The 19,143-nt window shown below is 53.6% G+C and overlaps 1 protein-coding gene across 12 annotated transcripts in view; it reads right to left on the bottom strand.

Annotated features, from left to right (window-relative positions):
- Window positions 1-19,143, bottom strand: part of PTPRS (protein tyrosine phosphatase receptor type S) — a 143,467-nt gene that overhangs the window by 25,291 nt on the left and 99,033 nt on the right. For 7 of the 12 annotated variants that reach the window (XM_058858719.1, XM_058858725.1, XM_058858721.1 and 4 more), the window contains 10 exons: window positions 17,301-17,570; window positions 14,346-14,927; window positions 13,441-13,574; window positions 13,131-13,275; window positions 7,475-7,780; window positions 5,886-6,079; window positions 5,456-5,482; window positions 3,526-3,643; window positions 794-1,384; window positions 29-126 (listed from right to left, as the gene is read on the bottom strand). In XM_058858719.1, the coding sequence (XP_058714702.1) occupies window positions 29-126; window positions 794-1,384; window positions 3,526-3,643; window positions 5,456-5,482; window positions 5,886-6,079; window positions 7,475-7,780; window positions 13,131-13,275; window positions 13,441-13,574; window positions 14,346-14,927; window positions 17,301-17,570 (2,465 nt within the window). The remainder of the gene's footprint in view (window positions 1-28; window positions 127-793; window positions 1,385-3,525; window positions 3,644-5,455; window positions 5,483-5,885; window positions 6,080-7,474; window positions 7,781-13,130; window positions 13,276-13,440; window positions 13,575-14,345; window positions 14,928-17,300; window positions 17,571-19,143) is intronic. The other 5 variants (XM_058858727.1, XM_058858729.1, XM_058858722.1 and 2 more) reach the window with 2 other exon arrangements.

Here is a 19,143-nt window from a genome sequence, read left to right as displayed (position 1 = left end):
CGGGGAAAAACTCCTGCACTCCACTTGCCTTGTACGGGGTAGGAGAGTTGTAATTCTCAGGGAACTCCCAGCTCAGAAGGACAGATGTCTTTGTCACCATCTTCACCTTGAAGTTTTTGGGTAAAACTGTGGAGAAAAAAGTGAGGAGGAAGGGGAGAAAGGAGAAGAAAGGCAGCAGAGGGAAGGAAGAGCAGGAAAGAGAAGGAAGAGAATGTCAAGTGCTGGAAGAGGGGCCTGCCAGGCTGGGTCTGGCTGCGGCTGCAGGAACAGAAGGGATCGCTCCCTCCTCCACTGTGCTGGAGTTTTGCCAAGGTCCATTTCCTAGCGCTCCCTGTCCCCATGCCTAACCCCAGGAGGGCGCGTGGCTTTGCCCCCACACTCTGGGCCTGGGTGGCTGCTGCAGGAACGAGGTTCTGCCTGGCTGAGCATGCTCAGGTGAGGAAAAAACCCATCCCAGGTCACGGCTTGAGGGTTTATTTTTTAAAATTGTTGCTCTTTTCTTTTGGCTGTTTGCAAAAGCTGAAGAAAATGCTCTTCCCACCTGTGCAGCGACTGGCCCCCCCCTTCAGGTGCCAGTGACAGAAGGTGTCCGGACTTAACTTAGAAGAAAGCGGTAAAAGGGACTTACCTGGCACAAGGCAGAGAGGAGCGGAGGGACTGAGTGTGACACCAGAGTGCTTTGCATTTACTCACGAGCCTGGCTGAGCCTGGCCTGACCTCTCCAGCTCTCTTGCCTCCCGGCACCAGCCCCGGATACAAGGGGACAGAGGGAGGAGAAACCGGTGAGTCCTACCTTGGTCCAGCTGGAACGTCCGATACTGGACGGTCGGGCTGTAGGGCCCGGGGCCTTTACTGGTGTGAGCACGGATTTTAACATCATAGGCGGTGTTGGGTTTGAGGCCGTTGAGGGTGTAGGAGTTCTCTGGGGAGGGGGGCAGGTCTTTTTCCAGCAGGTTCCCGGGAGAACCGGCCTCCCGGTAGGCCACGGTGTATTTGACGATGGCTCCGTTCCTCTCGGCCAGCACGGGGGGCAGCCAGCCGAACTGCACCGACATGGCCGTGACGTTGCTCGCCTCCAGGATCTGGGGGTAACCCTTGGGGACGTCTTCGGGGGTGGTGAGTTCCTGCACGGCTTCCTCCCCGAAGCCGGCCCGGCTCTTCACGGCCAGCTTGAACACGTACGTGGCGCCCTTGTGGATGCTGGGAGCGAGGTACTTATCCTCCTGTGCCGAGAATTCCAAGGTGGCCAGAGGGTCGATGTCCTTGCGGCCGAACTGGAGCCGGTAGCCCAACACCTGGCCCTCCGCGTCCAGCGGGGGCTCCCATTTCACCAGGAGAGTGTTCTCCTCTGTCTGGTGCACAGACAGGATGGGCTTTCCTGGGACTGGGAGAGAAGAGAGACACCTTCAGCCAAGGCTGGGGCAGGGGAGAGGAGCTGCAGAGACTCTTCTGCTGTCCCCACTGCTCCCCAGGGCAGGGAAGAACCAACCTGGGGTCCCCAAAGTCCCAACTTCCCTCTCTCTCCCTTACACAGCCCAGCTCATGCAGAGACTGGAACAGACTGGCCCAGGCTGGGAAGCCCAGAGCAGCTGAGGGTGAAGCAGTGAGGGATGGAAGGAAGCCTGGGCAGCCCCAGGTCCTGAGCAGCAGCCACAGGGCCAGCTCACACGGCTGGCAGGCAGCTCATTGCCCACCTGGGCACAGAAGGAAGCTCAGGCAGAGGAAGCAGAGCCCAAAGTGTGTGAAGCAGAGGGCAGGGAGAGCTGCTGCTCGCTCTGTGCTGCTCCTCTCCTCTGGAGGAAGGGAACTCACAGTGCTGGAGCATTTTCAGTGAGATCCTCTTTACCTGTCAGTGAGCTCCCCCACGTTTGGGGGTTCTGGGGAGCTCAGCAGTGCCACGTCTCTGCCTAATGAGCCCTGGCACTGCCTGACTGCTAAGCGAGCCCACAGCCACAGTTAAATGACACGTGCAGGCCCAGAGATTCCCAAAGCCAGAGAAAGCAGAGCATTAATTCCAGCAGCTCACGCGTCATTGACACTCAGCTCCACCATTAGAGACCTAATTTCCTTCTCTCCGCCTTGGTATTTCTCCTGCTTGGACAGGAGGAGAGAAAACGGAGTTGGGAGAGATGCCAGCCCTCTCCCACAGCACGAGCCTGCCCAGGGCTGAGGGAGCAGGGCAGGACCTGCTGTGCCAGGGATCCTGGAAGGGTCACACTGGGGAACCTCTGACACCTCAGTGGGGATGAGGGGATGCTGTCCCTGAAACAAGTGCTGTACTCCTTCCAAACTGCCAAAGAACGGCAGGGACGGTGCTGGGAGAGCCAGCCTCCTCCCTTGGGAATGCCCATGGAACACATTAAAGAGAAAAAGAGTGCCATTACCTTTATGTTTCACTTTTTATCACAAATGTTACTGTAATCAGCTGAGCTTGAAAGTATTACATCTGCACAACAAATATTGTTTGGAAAAAAGGTGAGAAGAAAGTGCAGAGAGGGAAAAGTGTTTTATTTTGCAATTGGTTTGGACAGTAAAGGAGAAAATTAGATGTATTACTGTATTTAAATTCAGCCCCCAGCCCTGAATGATAAAGAAAGAAATCTCTCCTCTCAGAAGGTGTATTGACTCAACACTGCAAAGAAGGGAAGAGTGTTACAGAGCCATTTGAAAGAGTTTTTTTAAAATAGCTATTTCAAGTCAGGGAAAATTGAGTTTTGGGTAATAGCTGCTGTGCTGGAGAAAACATCCCTCTGTGACTGATCACCTAGACTGCAAATCCTAATGGGAAGAGATGAGGGAGGGTGACAAGGGAGAGTGACAAGGGAGCCAGGCAGAGAGAAAGGCTCCAGGAGAGGAAAACAGAAAGGGTGGAGAGCCTCGGGAAGAAGGAAAGCAGAGAACCAGGGAGTTAGTGGGGAGAAACGTGGGCAGAACTGGAGGGGGAGCAGAAGAGGGTGAGTGAAGGAAAGGACTTTGGCTGATGTGTGCAGGCAGAGCCCAGGTCCCAGAAATGGGAGCCAGGAAAGGTCAGGACTGTCAGAGCTCCTCCCTGAACACAGGGCAAGTACACAGACAAGAGAAGAGTGGGCAGGACAAGCAGCACTGTCTGCCTGCTCCTCTTCAGGCCTTTGCAAGTCACCACCCTGACAGCAGAGCTCTCCTGTCCTCAGCGTACCTGCGTGGGCCACCTGCAAAGCCACAGGCTCAGTCAGACCAGGAAGAGTCACTTTCCTTCTGATACACTGGAATTTGCAGCCCAAGACATTAGAAGTGACAAATTCATCCTCTGTTGTGTTTCTGGCTGTGCCTGGGCTTTCTGAAGCACTGGACAGAAAATTGTGACATTTGGTGAGGGCTGCATGTGAGGAATTAGGAGGTTTCTGCCTTATTAAATCTAATTTTGCCTTTGGGGCAGCCTGGCTCTTGCTGCAAGTCTGTCCTTCAAGAAGAGAGTGAGATGCAAGAAGGTGAGTCTGGAGAATCTGCTTGGCTTTAGGAGCTGGGTGAATGAGGAAAGGCTCTCACCTGCACCCTTGGTGGTGACCACTTTGGGTTTGCTGCGAGCACCATCTCCCTTCATGGTGTAGGCGGCCACGGTGATGGAGTAGGCAGTCTCTGGCTGGAGCCCAGCAATGATCATTTCCTGTTTGCCAGATGCCAAGGGGAAATCGTGTCAATACTCAGGCCCACACCCAAGAGCAGCTCTGTCCTCCTTGCAGGAGTCTCAGCCCTTTTCCAGCATGCAGGAGACCAAACCCAAGAGCATGAGACGCTCTGGGGGTTCTGTGGGAAGTGGCAGAGGGGGAGAGCCCTGTTCCCCTGGCGAGGCACTCCCAGCTCTGCAAACACAGCCTGGCTCTGCAGGGCCCTGTGCAAGGCATCCTCCTCCAGACCTGCCTCTCACACATTCCCTGTCTTCACACAAACCACTTCAGCATCCTTCAAAGCTTTCCTCTCCACTCTGCGGCCTCAGAGGAGGCTCAGAGGTTTCAGGGAGATTACATTTTTTTCACCATTACCCCTCTCTTCTCTCCTCAGAGATATTTTTAATGCCTTCATAATATTAAAGGGATTGCTTGAATGCAAAGTGCAAGACGACACATTCCGCTCACGCTAAAGCTCCCTGCTAAATCCCACCCCCTCCTTCCCCATCCTCTATCAGCCTCCCCACACCTGGCTCCCAGGAGCTTTTGTTGAACACTGGCCTCAAGAACAGCCCTTCCCCAGGAGGGATCCAGCCTTTCAAAGGGCTGTGCTGGAAAAGGAACACCCGTGCTAAATCAAACAGGATGACAGCACATGCAGCAGGGTTTTCCCCAAGGCCCCAGAAAGGAGGGAGATGGGAATGTTGTGCATGTTTTATGGCTTTCCCCTCTCCTCACCCCTTTGTGCTTTCAATATTAAATCTCAGGACAGCACTTGGGAAGAATTTGTTATTCCTGTAACTATTTCCCCGATGGTGAGCTGGGAGTGGAACAGCAGAGCCTTGGAACAGTGGGATTTTGATCAGTGACTTTGGAGGCCGTCAGGTGCAGGGACAGGTCTGGCTTCTGGAAGTCAAGAAACCTGTTCTGCTCTCACACCTGCCACTGAGCTTTATTCAGATTTCAGACAAAGGGGCTTTGCCTCCCATGAAACTCATTCTCCATCCCTCAAAGGGAGGCCCCTCACTTGTGCAGGGCACCTGGCAATCCCCAGGAGACAAACACAACCTGTTCAGTCGTGTGTTAGCTTAGGACCCTGACATTCCAAGGAGAAAATGCTTTCTCCTACTGCTTGGTAGCTGTAGGATTTTGAAAAACATTTATCATTTTAGCAGGAATAGGAAATGCCAAACAGCCAAGCTGACTTTAAGGTACTTCAAAGGTAAAAGCACCAATAATGACTCATAGCTTTGCATCAATGAGTTTCTAAGAATCTTGACCCTTTGAAAGTACACATTATTTGTTCATGCTGTGGCAGCTCAGGACTCATGGATTCTGTATTCCCAATGCTTCCCAGGCTATCTTTTCCAGACCCAAAGCAGCCCATCTGAGCTCCCAGGTCTGGTGGAAGGTGTCCCTGCCCCTGGCTGGCAGTGGAACAAGATGGCCTTTAAGGTCCCTTCCTTAATACAAACTATTTTAGGATTCTCATATGTTTAAAGCAGTCCCAAATTCAATATTCCATCTGCTTCCCCATGGAGGAGCAGCAGACCCATCTTTCCTTCCGAGCCAAAGGGAAAACCCTGTGGGATTGCTGCGTGCTGAAGAACGACACGATCACAGAGGGTCACAGAGCAGTGACAGGGAGGGGACAATGCATGGGAACACCAAAAACAGGCTCCAAAACAGGCACACTGGCACTGCAAAAAAAAATTAAAAAAAAAAAAAAAGGAAAATATCACACCACAACAGGAAGTGGGAGAAGGGAAGAGGCAGAACCAGCATGGGAGGATTTTTATGTTTTTACTTACGTATTCAGCAGTGTCATCTGTTTCCCACTGGGCAGAGAACAAGAGAGGTTTGGCACGTGAGAATACAAGAGGGGAAAGAAGGAAAAGACAGAGACACGGCATGAGGAAGGAGTCCCTGAGCAAACAGCCACACAAGGTGAGAAGTTACCGGGCAAGCATGAGGGAAGAAGTAGAGTGGGAGAAATTAGTAGATTCCAGTGTGGCCTTGGCCTGAACTGAAAGACTTCCCCGACACAGCGAGGGTGGATGGATGGATCTTTATCTCAGTGCTGGGACAGCAGCTCACACTGCTCACAGTAACTGTGTGGGGCACAGCCGAGGGGCAGAGACAGCCACAGCTCGCCCCAGGTGCCCGCTCTGCAGAGCTCCAGTGCCCAGGATGAGCCCCCACCCCTCGGAGCCCCGGGGGCTGGGGCAGCTGAGCCCTTACCTGGGCGTCGGCCAGCATGATGTCCTTGATGTGGGGCAGCCCCCTGGCCTCGCCGTTCTCCATGCGCACGTAGTGCACCTGGTAGCCGCGGATCTGGCCGTGCTGGCGGCTCGGCACCGGCGAGCGCCAGAACACCTGGATCGCCGTCGAGTTCAGCACCTCCACCTCCACCTTCCGCGGCGGAGCGCTGGGCACTGCGGGGGCAAGCGAGGGCTCCCGTCAGCTGGGGCTCAGGGCACAGCCTGTCCCTGCTCCTCTGGGACACACACACTGTGCCCGTGAGCCCTGAGCACACCCAGCACCCAGCACCGGCCCCCAGGGAGTTGTGTGGGACCTGACCTGCGTGGGCTGCACACACGGATGGGAACAGCCCACCTCATCACCCTGCCAGCCTCCCACAGGCTCCTCTGTGCCCAGTTGGCTCAGATGGGAGGAACCTTTAGAGCTCCAGGTCTCGTTCTGAGGGCAAGCCAATCTCCAGGGAGCCAGGAGAGCCCTGGTCCTGCCCGTGGGAAGTCAGGGTGGAGAGGATCAGGAGAGGGCTTGTCCGTGGTGTTCCCTCATTCTGGCAGGACAGGGGGCTGGGAGCTACAACCACTGTGGAATCTCAGTACAGGAAACAAGAGATGGAATTTGGGTTGAATCTTTGGAAATACTACAATTACTAATAGGGCATGACAGCTTCATCTACCAGGAAATCACACTTTCTGAGCAGGGTACTCTGTGTGACATTTGGATGTGGGCAGAGGCTCAGGGAAACAGGATTGGCACTGGGGACAAACCTGCTGCTTTTTAAAAATTCTTTTTATTTGGAATAGATGAAGAACACCTGAAAAATTCAGGACTTCTATATGTTATTTACCTGAGCTGTATTATTCGAGGTCTTACCCTCACAGTGAGGGTGCTCCTCTCCTTCATGCACCCATTCATGCTTTTCCCTGGTTTTATTTTACTGTAGAAAAACCAGGAAAATTCAAGTCTCTGAACTGCTGTCACTCAAGATTTTTGAAACTTTAACAGAGTTTTCCTTTTTATGACTGACAAAAACTCTGATTTAAGGAGGAGGTTGTAACAAGGAATGTGTGGGAAGAACTCTTTAGTATTTTAAAACATGTGCTCTCAGGCACAGGGTGGGATTCTTGGGGCTGTCCCATGCAGGACCAGGAGCTGGACTTGGCTGATCCTCGTGGGTCCCTTCCAGCTCAGGATGTACAATGATTCCAGGAAACCAAGTTCTGGCAGCAAAGGTTTCCTCAGAGCAAAGGTTTTGATGCCTTGGCTGCTCCTGTCTCAGTGAGAGCATCTTTTCAGGGGGAGTGGTGCAGACAGGACTCAGAGCTATTAAGAAGCTGCCATAAATCCAGGAAATGCTCTAAGGCAGGGCAGGAGAACCCTGCAGACCCCAGTGCTCAGAGGGCTCGGGGTGGTGGCACCAGAGGATGCCACACAGCTCAGAGCTCGGATCCCACTGCAGCTCTGGCCTGGCAGCACTGGAGAGCCACGGGAAGGGCCTGGCTGTGTCCTCCTGGCACGGGAACAACCCCCTCCAGGGACAGGAACCCCCAGGAGAACACAAAAAGCTCCCTCACCATCCTCATCCGTGCGGACGATGACCGGCGAGCTCTCCGGGCCCGGCCCCACCTCCGTGTGAGCCACCACGGTGACGCGGTACTCGGTCCACTTCTCCAGGGCCTCCAGCAGGATCTGACTGGTGGTTGGGGGGATATCATTCACCTCCTTTAGCTCCGTGTCCTCCGAGTCCAGCGCTCGATAGTGGACGCTGTAGCCGGCCAGGACGCCGTTCTGGCTCTCGGCCGGAGGCGGCCGCCAACTTACCAGAATGGCGGTGGAGCGGGTGCTGACACATTTTACATCTTGAGGGGGGGCAGACGGTTCTACGAGGGGGGAAAATTCAGGAGCGGGAAAGGGAAAGAAGGGAGAGGGGAGGGGGGAAAAAAAACAAAAGATGGGAAAGATAAAAGAAAAAAAAAAAGGAAAATGATAACAAAAAAATCTAAAATAAAACGTACGAAAGTTTGGTTTAGGAAGATAAAATTAAAAGAGAAGAGAGCTTTTTGTTGTTGTCTTTTTTTTTTTTTTTTTTTCAAAATGAAGAGGTTTTTTAAAAAAAAAAAAAAAGCCAACAGAAATTAAATGGGGCATCAAAACTGAAATGGTGTAAAGCAAAGGACTAAACCAGCAAGCGGGCCAGCCAAGAGGGTTCCTGCTGCTTCCACTAAGTTGGCACCAGCTAAGCACCCAGCTGCACCCTATAAAAGCCCTTTCCTTTGGCTCCCTGTTTTACAGCAGCCTGGCAAATCCTGCTCTGGCTGGGAAGGCACTTCTTTCCAACCTCAGTCTCTGGGATCTCAAATTCCTTTGAAGGGATCTGTGAAAATTAAGTAAGAAAAGGAAATCTTTTGCCAGGAAGCTTAAATTTAAGAGTCTGTACCTCCAGATGGAAGTGATTAGCTGTCCCCAGACTGGAGGAGGCCAAATCCCACACTGGGAATGCCCAGGACACTGCCAAGCAACCGTGTTTAAAGAGGAGGGTTTTGAGAAAACACTTGCAGGAGGGAGGCAGTGGGTTTGGTGAGGTGTTCAGGTATCCAGGGGATTTTCCAAAGCAGCAGCAGGTCTAATTCCCACTGCACTCTCTGCCTGGTGTTTCTAAACATCCTGGCAGAAAGCCTGGGGAACTGTGGCCCTACCCAGGCACCTTCTCAGGGTGGCAGCAGACGCCTGTCCCAGGGTGACCAGGAGGTGGGAAGGTGGAACACACAGCTCTCCCTTGAAGCTCCTCTTGTTCCATCCCCTGCTCTGGGCAGGAACAGCTTCCACCATCCAGGGTGCTCCTTCCTGGCCCTGAACGCTGCCAGGGATTAGATCCCACTTCTGCCTGTCACTAATGACAACTGATACATTGTCAAGGCAAATGGATAAATCCAGCATCACACAACTGCAATAAAGAGCTTGGAACTCTCTGCAGACAGCGCAGGAAACTGGGCTGAACTCACAAGCCCCCCAAGTATCATCTGCAAGAAGCAGAAGATCAGTGCTGGTCACTGCTTCTCATTCCTCTGATGCTTTTTAATCAACAAAAAGCTCTTTTAGTGAGGAATGATTGTTTTCAAACCTCTTACTCCCAGTCCTTGAGTCAAACCCAGATGTTTAGGCCCAGTTTGCCTTGAGGACTCTGCTAAATCCAGTCACACTTAGCCCAGCTGGCACTGAAGTGAGAGCCACACACTTTCCAGGAGCCTCCAGGAAACAGAGGGAAGTGGCTTTTCAAAAAGGGCAGAGATAACCCTTCCACTGCTGTCTGAGCACCCTGCCCAGTAGGACATTTCGGGTGTTTTCCTTCCATTTTTATTCATTACTGCTGTCTTTAACCTGGCAGAATGACCCCCTTCTCCCCAGCACTCCCAGTCAGGAGGCTGACAAGCCCTGGCCATGGCTGGCCACGCAAAACAACACAGAAGATGTCAAATGAACCAAACCAAAAAGAACAAACTGGAAAATAAAACATAAATCAAGCCAATAATTTGAAACAAACAAAAAAAACCACCAGAAAGGAAATCATAATAATAAAATAATACTGATACAAAAAGTGACTCCTTCCAGAACATTCCCAGTCTGTTTACCTACCTTCCACGCTTCAACTGCTAACTTATAAGACTTTCTTACAAGAGAACAAGAGGAACTGAGCTACAAGGCCAGACCAAGCTCCTGGTGGGTTTCTGTACATGACTGGCTTTTAAAATGCCACTCTGCTCGTGATGAGTCCTCCCCTCACCAGCAGAACCCCAGCTATTGCAGAAATGGCAATTTGGGACCCCAATCTGCTCTCTTTTGCCCAACTGTCAGCACGAAGAGCAGGACAGCACATTCCCAGTGACAGATCTCCTTCCCTCTGGCTCTCCATCTGCTGTGAGTGCTGCACCACCTCTCCAGGACAGAGGTGCACTGCTCATCCCGTGTCCCAGAACCAGCTCAAGGATGGTTTCAGGGTATGGAGGGACAGACTCAGCCCTCTCTCATTGCTGCCATGGTGCTGTTCCCTTCTTTTTTTTGTCCTCATCAGAGGCTGGGCATGCTAACATCCACCTTTCCTGCTTAGTTCCAGCCAAAGCCACCACAGCTGAGAAACCCACTGCAGAGAGGGTCTGACCTGACCTACCCTTCATCCTGCACCTCATTCTGAAAGCCCCAGGAAGCAGAGCTCAGCTCCAGCTGGCACTGGGGTCACTGTCTGCGCTGCCACGCTCGCTCACTCACCCTCTACGCTCCAGCACAGGGACCTACAGAGAGGCCCTGGGGTGAGGCCTCCTTTTGGGATGGTTTTGCACTTTCTCTGGTCCAAAAGACGGGGTGGGGGTGGGTGATGGGGGAGAAGGCTCAGGTCCTGCCCGGCCCCCTCCCCGTCACCCCTGGACTGCAGCAGCAGAGGAGAAGAGCCAGGGTTGCTGGCTGGCCACGCTGGACACGTCTCTGGGAGCTCATGGCACTGTTTCCTTCACAATCCAGCCCAACCTGTGTGACCCTGGGGACGCTGGGGACAGGAGCCCCGTGCCACCAACCCCGCCAGGGCTGCCAGCTCAGCTCAGCCCTTCCCTGGGCAGGGAACCAGGCACAGGCAGGAGCCCCCAGCCAGGAGAGCACGGCCTTGCCCTGCTGGCTCTTTTCACCAGCGTTTTGGGACCCCTCCCCACCCTCCCAGGGCTCCAGGACATGTGGGAGCGTCTGCAGAGCCACGAGTGGTGAGCCTGCAGCCACAGGGTGGACTGTATTTGTGAATCTGCTTGAGACCAGCCAGTACTCACCTGAGCTGCACCTTTTACATGCTTTAAAGTTGACTGTCCAAGCCACAAGAATGACCCTTACTGACCTTGCACAATATCATGTTTTTTAACCCTTTAGGTACCATAGACTTTGGGTATTTCATTCACTTCACGTACTGTGAGGAGGGGGACAGGAGGGAGAGCGGAGCTATGCGAGGGGAGATCCTTTCTTGGGCAGGAACAGAGGGTGAGGAAGCCCCATTGTTCCTCTACACCTGCACATGCAGCCTCACAGCACCCACCCTGCCACCCCTGCCTGCTGAGCACGCTTTGCCCTCTGGAATTTCGTGTGGGAGAGTTGCCAGGGGAGCCTGGGAAGGTCATGGCTAACCAGGAAGGGCAAACCAGCTTCTCCCAGCCATGAGAGTCTGTCAGTTTTACAAGCTATGTCTCTGGTACTTGAAGAGTTAAAACCCAGCTACTTCAAGAAGAAAAAGATACTTTACCTTTAGTTTAATGGATTTTACTTTGGTTATGATGCTCAGGAGGAGCCACCCTGGCAGGGAGGTGCAGGGAGGGGCTGCCACATGCGGGTGGGTGCTGGAAGGGGACAGCAGGAGCGGCAGGAGGACCAGGGAGAGGCTTTGTCAATCCAGAGACAAGATGCCATCGTGGTGTGACATCGCCCAGCAGGGACAGGGACAGCAGGGAGCTGGCTCACAGGTGCAGGACATGCAGGCAGGCAAGCAGAGAGCAGAAGAGAGAAGAAAGAAGAGGCATGGAGCGGGCCAAGGAGGAGCTGAATGGAAAAGGAGCTGAGGAGGGAAGACACAAAAGCCTGTCCCGAGCCAGAAGGTCTGTGAGCCGAAGGATGTCACCCGGACCAGGGAGAATTGACTCGTTCCTCCAACAGCCAGCCAGGAAAAAATGTTTCACCGTGTTACAGGACACTGACAGCTCCCAGCTGATGTTCTTAAGAGCATTAAATTAATGAGAGTCTCCCTATGAAAGCTGAGCTACAGAGAGAGAAACCCGTCCGTGTTCTGGGCAGATGCCAAGTTAGAAAAAGCCCCAAAGCCTTCCCTTTTCCCAGATCCCCTTTCCTTCACCCTTAAGGGACAAATTTTCACTAAGCCCTACTGCCACCAGCTCCCACACCCCTCTTCCAGCTTGTGTTATTGAACCAGAAAGCACAAATCCCAGACCATCTTTGCCTCCCGTCCCCACAGGTCTCAGGGAGAGAAACCCCTTGGAAAACAGAAGCAGAGTGTAAGTTTAACACTTATTTTTCAGGTCCTTTCAGTTCATTTCCCCCACCCCACAGAGATGCTCCCTCTGACAGTACCACACTGGGATCAGAACCAGCAGATGTGCAGCAGTCAGGAAAGGATTTTCCTATGAAACGTAGAGAGAGTATGGAGAAAAAGAAAAGAAGGAAAAAAGGGGAAAAACATTTGAAGGAAACAAAAGCCAAAAAATCTTTGAATGGAGTGGAGGCCTGAGAAAGCCCCAGTAAGGAATTCTGTCTGTGCAGAAACAGACTCCCCTTTCTTCCCACTCCTCAGGGGACAGAAAGAGAAGGAGACAGGGAAAGGGAGAGACAGCAGGATGTGACAATTAAAAAGCCCAGCTGAGAGCCTGCTGCTCCCCCTTGTTAGGGACTCTGAGGGATGGGAGCAGGGCTCTCCCTCCTCACACTGGTGACCAGAGCCACTTCTGAGTTAGTTCTGCTCCCGGCTACTCCAAACTGCAGCGGAGTGATTTAGTAGAGATGAGAGGAGACAGAAAACACAAAGAACAGCTGCCACAGCCACTCATGCAGTGAAAAAACACCTCATTTAAAAGCAAAGATCTGTGAAAAGCCCAGGTTGAAATATTGCCATCCAGGGTTATTGTCCCCAGGGCAACAGCGAAGGGAGACAATCCATTAAACTAAAACCAGCTCGTTTTGGTTGCACACACTCCATCCTGGTATCATCAATATCCCCCTCGCAGCCTCCACAGGGCTCCTCTCTCCCAGAGCCCAAACAGGACCATTCCCAGAGCTCCAGGCCTTCCTCCCCTTGGCTGCAGAGGTGCTCATGGAAGAGAGCATGGGGACTGCTTCCCCAAAGGCTGGGGAAGGCTGGGCCCGTGAGCAATCACTTTCCCTTCTCCTGTCCCTCCCGCTGCCCCGCTGGGGCCGTTCCTGCCCGCGTGAGGGACGGGCTGTGGCTGCCATCCCCTGTGCATGCTCAGCTCCACGGCAGCCTCACGGCCCCCACCACCCCCAGAGGACGGCGCTCCCCCGTCCCCAGAGCCCAGCTCCGCTCCTGGCTCAGGTCCCAGCTGAGGAGCAGGTCCCAAAGGTGTCCCCCCTCCCTGGAGTGAAACAGCACCCCCAGCTCCGTACCCCTGTGCCCACCATCTCTGGCTCCCTGACTGGGGTCCCCTCAGAGAAGGGTGGGAAAGGAGAGACACCTACTAGACTGCAAGGTGCGCTCTCGGACCTCCGGGGTGAAGGCCCCCAGCCCCAGGGCCGAGCGGGCGGCCAGCCGGAAGACATACTCAGTGTTGGGCTTCAGGCCTTCCACCGTGAACGAGGTCGTGGGCTCAAAGTTCTTCAGCACCTGGGATGGGCGAGGGGGGAAGAGAAAATAAACCCAAACAACAGGCAGAGAGCAGAGGTGAGGCCTGCCCAGAGACACCTGCCCTGCTCCCCTCGCTCCGACACCGCAGGGAACGGCGCGGCCGGGGAGCTCCTCAGCCCCAACCCTGCTCCGCTTTGGACTCACCTCCTTGCTGCTGTCTCCTTCCTTGTAGAGGAGCTCGTACTTCACTATGATCTCCTGGCGTGGGGGGCTCCACGACAGCACAATGCTCGTCTCGGTCTTGGCTTCTGCTCGGAAGTTCATCGGCTGCCCGGGAACTGGAGCCGATGGGGCAGAGGAGACAAGATGAGAAACAGGAGAAACCACATTAACTTAGCTAATTAGGAGGCTCCTGCCCTGTTTTCTTCAAAGCCTGTGTGGGAAGAGCACGTCAGCAGCAAAATGCCACACTGCAGCGTGGGCAGGGCCTGCCTCTAAAGCTGTGGAGTTCCATCCCATTGCAGGACTCCAGCACATCCAGGGCTGCTGGAGATGGAAGAATCCCAGTGGATCATATGTCTCTTTCTCAGCAGTGCAGAATACAACCTTTCCTATCAATCCCAGTATTACAAGATTCTGGAGGTCGGAAGCCCATGAGCAGCCCATTGAGGACACGGGGTTTCCTCCCATACCTCATGCCAAAAATGTGCTGGGTGACAGCCCATGATAAATCACCTTGTGTTTGCAGCTCAGCACTTAAGGCTCATTCCTCACTCATCTCTGACAAAGCAGTTCCTGGGTACTTCAGGCAGAGTTAAAGTGTCACCCCTGCCTGGGCAGTTTTACATCTTACATCTTTACATGGAATGGTTTGAGTTGGAAGAGACCATAAAGATCATCCAGTTCCATGGGCAGGGACCCCTTCCACTATCCCAGGTTACTCCAAGCCTTGTCCAACCTGGCCTTGGACACTCCAAGGGCAGCCACAGCTGACCATGTGCCAGGGCCTCCCCACCCTCTGGGAAATCCTTCCCAACACAGCATCTAAATCTCCAAATGTCAGCAGCAGCTCTCCTCCCCACAGCCCAGCTCAGCACACGGGCGCTCACCTCCTTGCTGCGTCTTAACCTGGATGGGGTCGGACAGGGGCCCGTCCCCCACGGAGGTGAAGGCCAGCACTCTCACGGTGTAGGTCTCATCCTCGAGGAGGCTGCCCACGGTGGTCAGCAGGCTGTCGTCCACGTTGTGCTTCTGCCAGTTGCTGACGGGCTGTTCGGGCTCCATGGTGTAATAGACTCGGTAGCCTCGGATCTGCCCGTTGGGCTCCACCGGCTCTTCCCACTGGATGATCATGGTGGTGCTGCTCAGCATCCGGCCCTGCACGTTGCGGGGGGCACTGGCGGGAGCTTGTTCCCCAGTACGGGTGACCACCGACTCACTGGGCGGGCCCTGCCCGATGCTGTTCACTGCAGAGACCCAGATCTCGTACTCGGAGTTGGGGCTGAGCCCCCCGATGCTGTAGCGCGTGGTGGTGATGTCCTCCTTGATCTGGTATGGTCCATCCTGGCTCTTAGACTTGTACTCAATGACATAGTAGGACACGGGGTCTGGATTTCCAGAGTCCCAGGTGATGGTGATACTCGTCGCTGTCGTCTCTGTCACCACTGGCGTCCCAGGAGCCTTGGGAAGTGCTGAGAATCAGGAAGAACAGGCATTTAAAATAAACTGCAGATGCTGAAATGGTGCCTAATTGGTCTGGTTAGGGCTGCAGGAGCTGGAGGCACAGCACCAATCCCAGCAGCTCAGGAAAGCGCTGCTGGAATATGATGAACCTAGTTATCCACTCTATTATCCTCCTTAAACTGCTCCATCAAAGGCAAAGCGTTCAGCTAAACATCTGGAATCATTAGCACAGGCTTCAGCTGCACTTCCACCTGCTCCGGGGGCAGGGAGGGAGAGCAGCTCCTCAGCAGCTCCTTCCCAGCACGTGCTCACACCTCTGTGGGCAAGGAATGGCACAGGGAGTGCTCTGCTCTCCAGAACAAACGCCCAGAAATGCTGGGAGGGCTTCCCTGGAGCCACAGAGCTGTGTTCATCCCCATGTCCCCTCTCCCTCGCCAGGGAGTCCCCCCTGAGCCTGCTGGGGACTGCAGGCTGCTCAGCACTTTAACTGCACCTGATACATGGGCTAACTTCAGCTGTTCTCAAGCTTTATGTGCTGCCCTCACTGCACACTTCTGACCCTTTTCAACCTTTCTTTTCAACCTCTTCTTATTTATCATGGAATCTCAGAATGCTTTGGGTTGAAAGGGGCCTTAAAGCCCATCCAGTGCCGCCCCTGCCATGGGCACAGACATCCTCCACTGTTCCACGTGGCTCCAAGCCCTGTCCAACCTGGCCTTGAAGCCAAACTTCTCTAGACCTGATCACAGTGAAATCTGAACTTCTCCTTTCACCTTGTGCCCGGGAGAGCTGCAGGTGCTCACACACAGGAGCAGAGCAGGGAACAGGATCCAAACAAAATCACAAAAGACAGAAGATACCAGCAGAGTGAAATTCCCCGTGTGAGGAGCTGGAGAGCTGCAAGCAGAAGCAATCTGCCCTACACAGCAGCTTTTCAGAATGAGTGGGTAAGACATGGAAAAAAGGGAAGGGAAGAAATACTCAGGAAAACAAAGAGGACCTGAGTCCAGCCCCAGGCATCCTTCTGCTGGCACGAGAGCCCCACTGCCTGTGCAGAAGCTCAGAACGGGTCTTGTGCCAAGAGTCTCTACTCATTTCTCCTGTCAGACCTTCCTCAGACAGATCACTGATACAACAGCATTGTTTTTTCTTATCCCTCCCTTTCTCCCAAGTGTTTCTCCTCTTCCCCACCCGTGGATCCTTTCCCACCCCTCCTCTCCCAGACCCCTCACGGGCAACACCGGTACTTGGAGCAGACACCAGCTCACACAGAGCTCTACACTCACCCAACCTCAGGGGTTCCTGCTTGGGTTTAATACTCCCCTGCTGAGGACAGAATAGATTGAAGATGGCACCTGTGCTCCTCTTGGGAATCACTAGCTGGAAGCTTATTCCCCATCTTGCTGGGGCAACAATGGCCACTAAGATGCTGGAACTAAGCTCTACTGCCAGGGTGCACATGCCAGAGGTCCTCAGGGCCTTGGCTGAATCTCAGGCCTTGGAACAGGATGGCATGCAGGCTCCAAGCCATCCAAGGCTCCTTGCACAGTGCCCAGCCAGCCTCACGTCAGGACAGACACAGCATGCGGGGGTTTCAGTCACAGTTTTCTTCGTAACAACCTGCTCAGGTGTCCTAAAGCGAGGGAAGGTCTCCAGCCACCAGCTTCCCCTCCCCTGTGGGTTTCCCTGTGTGTGGGACCCCTGAGGACACATGCACAGATCCCAGCACGGGGCACTCATGCTGCACAAGCCTGTCCTGCCATCCAGAGCTCCACGTGCACACACAGGGAAGGACAGGGACTGGCACCCAGGTGCCCACAACAGCCACAACCGGCCATGCACACACACATCCCAGCCATGCACACACACATCCTGGTCATGCACACACATCCCGGTCATGCACACACATCCCACTTGTGCAGGAGCAGCAGGACATGCAGAACTGTCCCTGGCCATGCACACACATCCCAGCCATGCACACACATCCCAGCCATGCACACACATCCCAGTCATGCACACATATCCCAGTCATGCAGGAGCAGCAGGACATGCAGAACTGTCCCAGCCATGCACACACACTCGTGCAGGAGCAGCAGGACATGCAGAACTGTCCAGCCATGCACACACACTCGTGCAGGAGCAGCAGGACATGCAGAACCATGTACCCTGTGTGGGTCAGGCACTCACAGGCTCCCCCCATGCAGACACACCATGACACAGGCACAAACCACGGGCCATTCCCGCTCTGGTGACACGTCCCAGCATCGTCCCCATGCACGAGCAGGACACGTGCCCCCTGTCCCCTCCCTCATGCTGGGACGCCGGGCTCTGGCCGTGCCCGCTCCCACTCGTGCAGTCAGGACCCCGCTCCCATCCCTTACATTTCACCGTGATCTGGGCAACGGCCTCAATGACTCCCAGGCTGGACATGGCCACGCAGGTGTAGTTGGCGGAGTCCTTGACGTCCGTGAGCTCCAGCACGTTCCTGCCCACGGGCATGTCATCCTCGGGGGTCAGGTCCTCTGCTCCCTGCATCCACTTCACGTAGGGCATGGGAGACCCCACGGCCACGCAGGTGATGTTGACGTTGCCCCCGGGCATGATTTCATGGCTGACAGGGAGGATGGAGAAGCGAGGGGCCACACGGCGAACTGTGGACGAGACGCACAGAGGTAACAAAAAAACAAAACGGAAAACCAAACCAAACCAAACGAACAAACAAAAAAACAAAGAGGAAAAAAAAAACAAACAAAAAAAAAATAAAAAGAAAGGAAAGAAAAAGAAAGGAGAAAAAGAAAAAAGAGTAAAAGATAATTTAAATATAGATGGGGTTTGTCATCATTTACTTTCTTCCTTCATTAAAAACAAAACAAAAAACCAAAGAAATTAAAAAATCAAAAACCAAAAACCAAAAAAATAAACTCCAAATAAATTTGTACTTCACAAACAATATATAGAATATAGACATAAAAGCGATATTTCATAGCAACAGGGTTCCATTGATCAAGATTAGACCCATCACAGCACAGATAAATACACAAAAATTTATTAGCAATTTCTCATCTTTACTGGCAAGAGCTGGCATGGCGAGCGCCCAAACTTCTCCTCCGTGGCCGCTGGGGCCCCCAGCTCCCCGCTCCACACCCCGGGAACCTGCTCCTCCCTCTCGCAGTCCCGGCTCCCCTGCTCCACCACCCGCCGTGGGCCAGGGCTCCCCTCCGGAGAGGGGCCCTCTCCCACCCGGGGCTGCTGCCGAGGTGGGGTGGGGGGCCAGGAGAAGGTTGGGATGGAGATGGAAACTTCTCAACGTTTTGCCTTGTTGGACCCAGAGAATCCAACAAAGAGAGAAGTAGCACATCCCCAAATTGCAGCTGCTCCACCTGAGACGTGGAAGGCAGAAGGATAAACGAGGGAGGAGAGGGAGTCCCCGGAGCGGGACAGAATTTAGTTGGTGTCTGCGTGTGAGAAGCGTCCAGGGGAACACAGCCCCCCTGGAGCGAGAGAGAGTGTGGAAAAGATGAGAAACTCTAATGAAATTTTTGTGGTTTTCGGGTATAGAAACCCTAACGAAGCCTCTTTAAGATCTGACACGGTTCCATCGATAGATGCAGCTCTCAGAGTCACAAACATCATGCAAAATAGGTAAAAAAGAGAGAGAGAGAGAGAAAGAGAGAGAGAGAAAGAGAGAGGAAAATGCAGAGAAATATAATTTCTGGGCAGCAGCAAATGCCCACATGGATACTGGATAGAGAGTGAGCGACAGAGAAAGGAAGGAAGACCAGGAGAAGGAGAACAAGAGGGGAAAGGAGAAAGAAGAGAGAGAGAGGGAGGGGAGGGGGAAACCCACTTTAATGCTGCATACTTTTTCTAGCTGATGTGACTCAATGTGGTGGCTCACATTGTCACATCTCAGCCCTGGCGGAATAATAAATAGAATAGAATTAATAAGAAAAACAAGGTAATGAAACTTTTAACGTTGAGAAAACAGTGACATGTTCTGTGCATCTCCTTAGCAGAGAGGTGGATGCAGCTTCCAGACCTTACACAGGAAGAACATGGACGCAAAGGGGAGGCTGTGGTTTCCTTGGCTCCATTTTCTGAGCTACCTGGGCTGGCTGGAGGGATGGTGGATGCCCTTCCTTAGAGGGGGAAAGCAGGGGAATGGACAAAGGAGAAGGTGTGTGGATCAGAGAGGGCCTAGGGAGGGGGCTGAGGGAAGGGTCT

The sequence above is a fragment of the Poecile atricapillus genome, chromosome 28 (genome assembly GCF_030490865.1).
Source record: "Poecile atricapillus isolate bPoeAtr1 chromosome 28, bPoeAtr1.hap1, whole genome shotgun sequence".
Taxonomy (NCBI): Eukaryota; Metazoa; Chordata; class Aves; order Passeriformes; family Paridae; genus Poecile; species Poecile atricapillus.
Note: the sequence above shows the minus strand (reverse complement) of the source record. Positions and strands in the feature narration are given on the sequence as shown.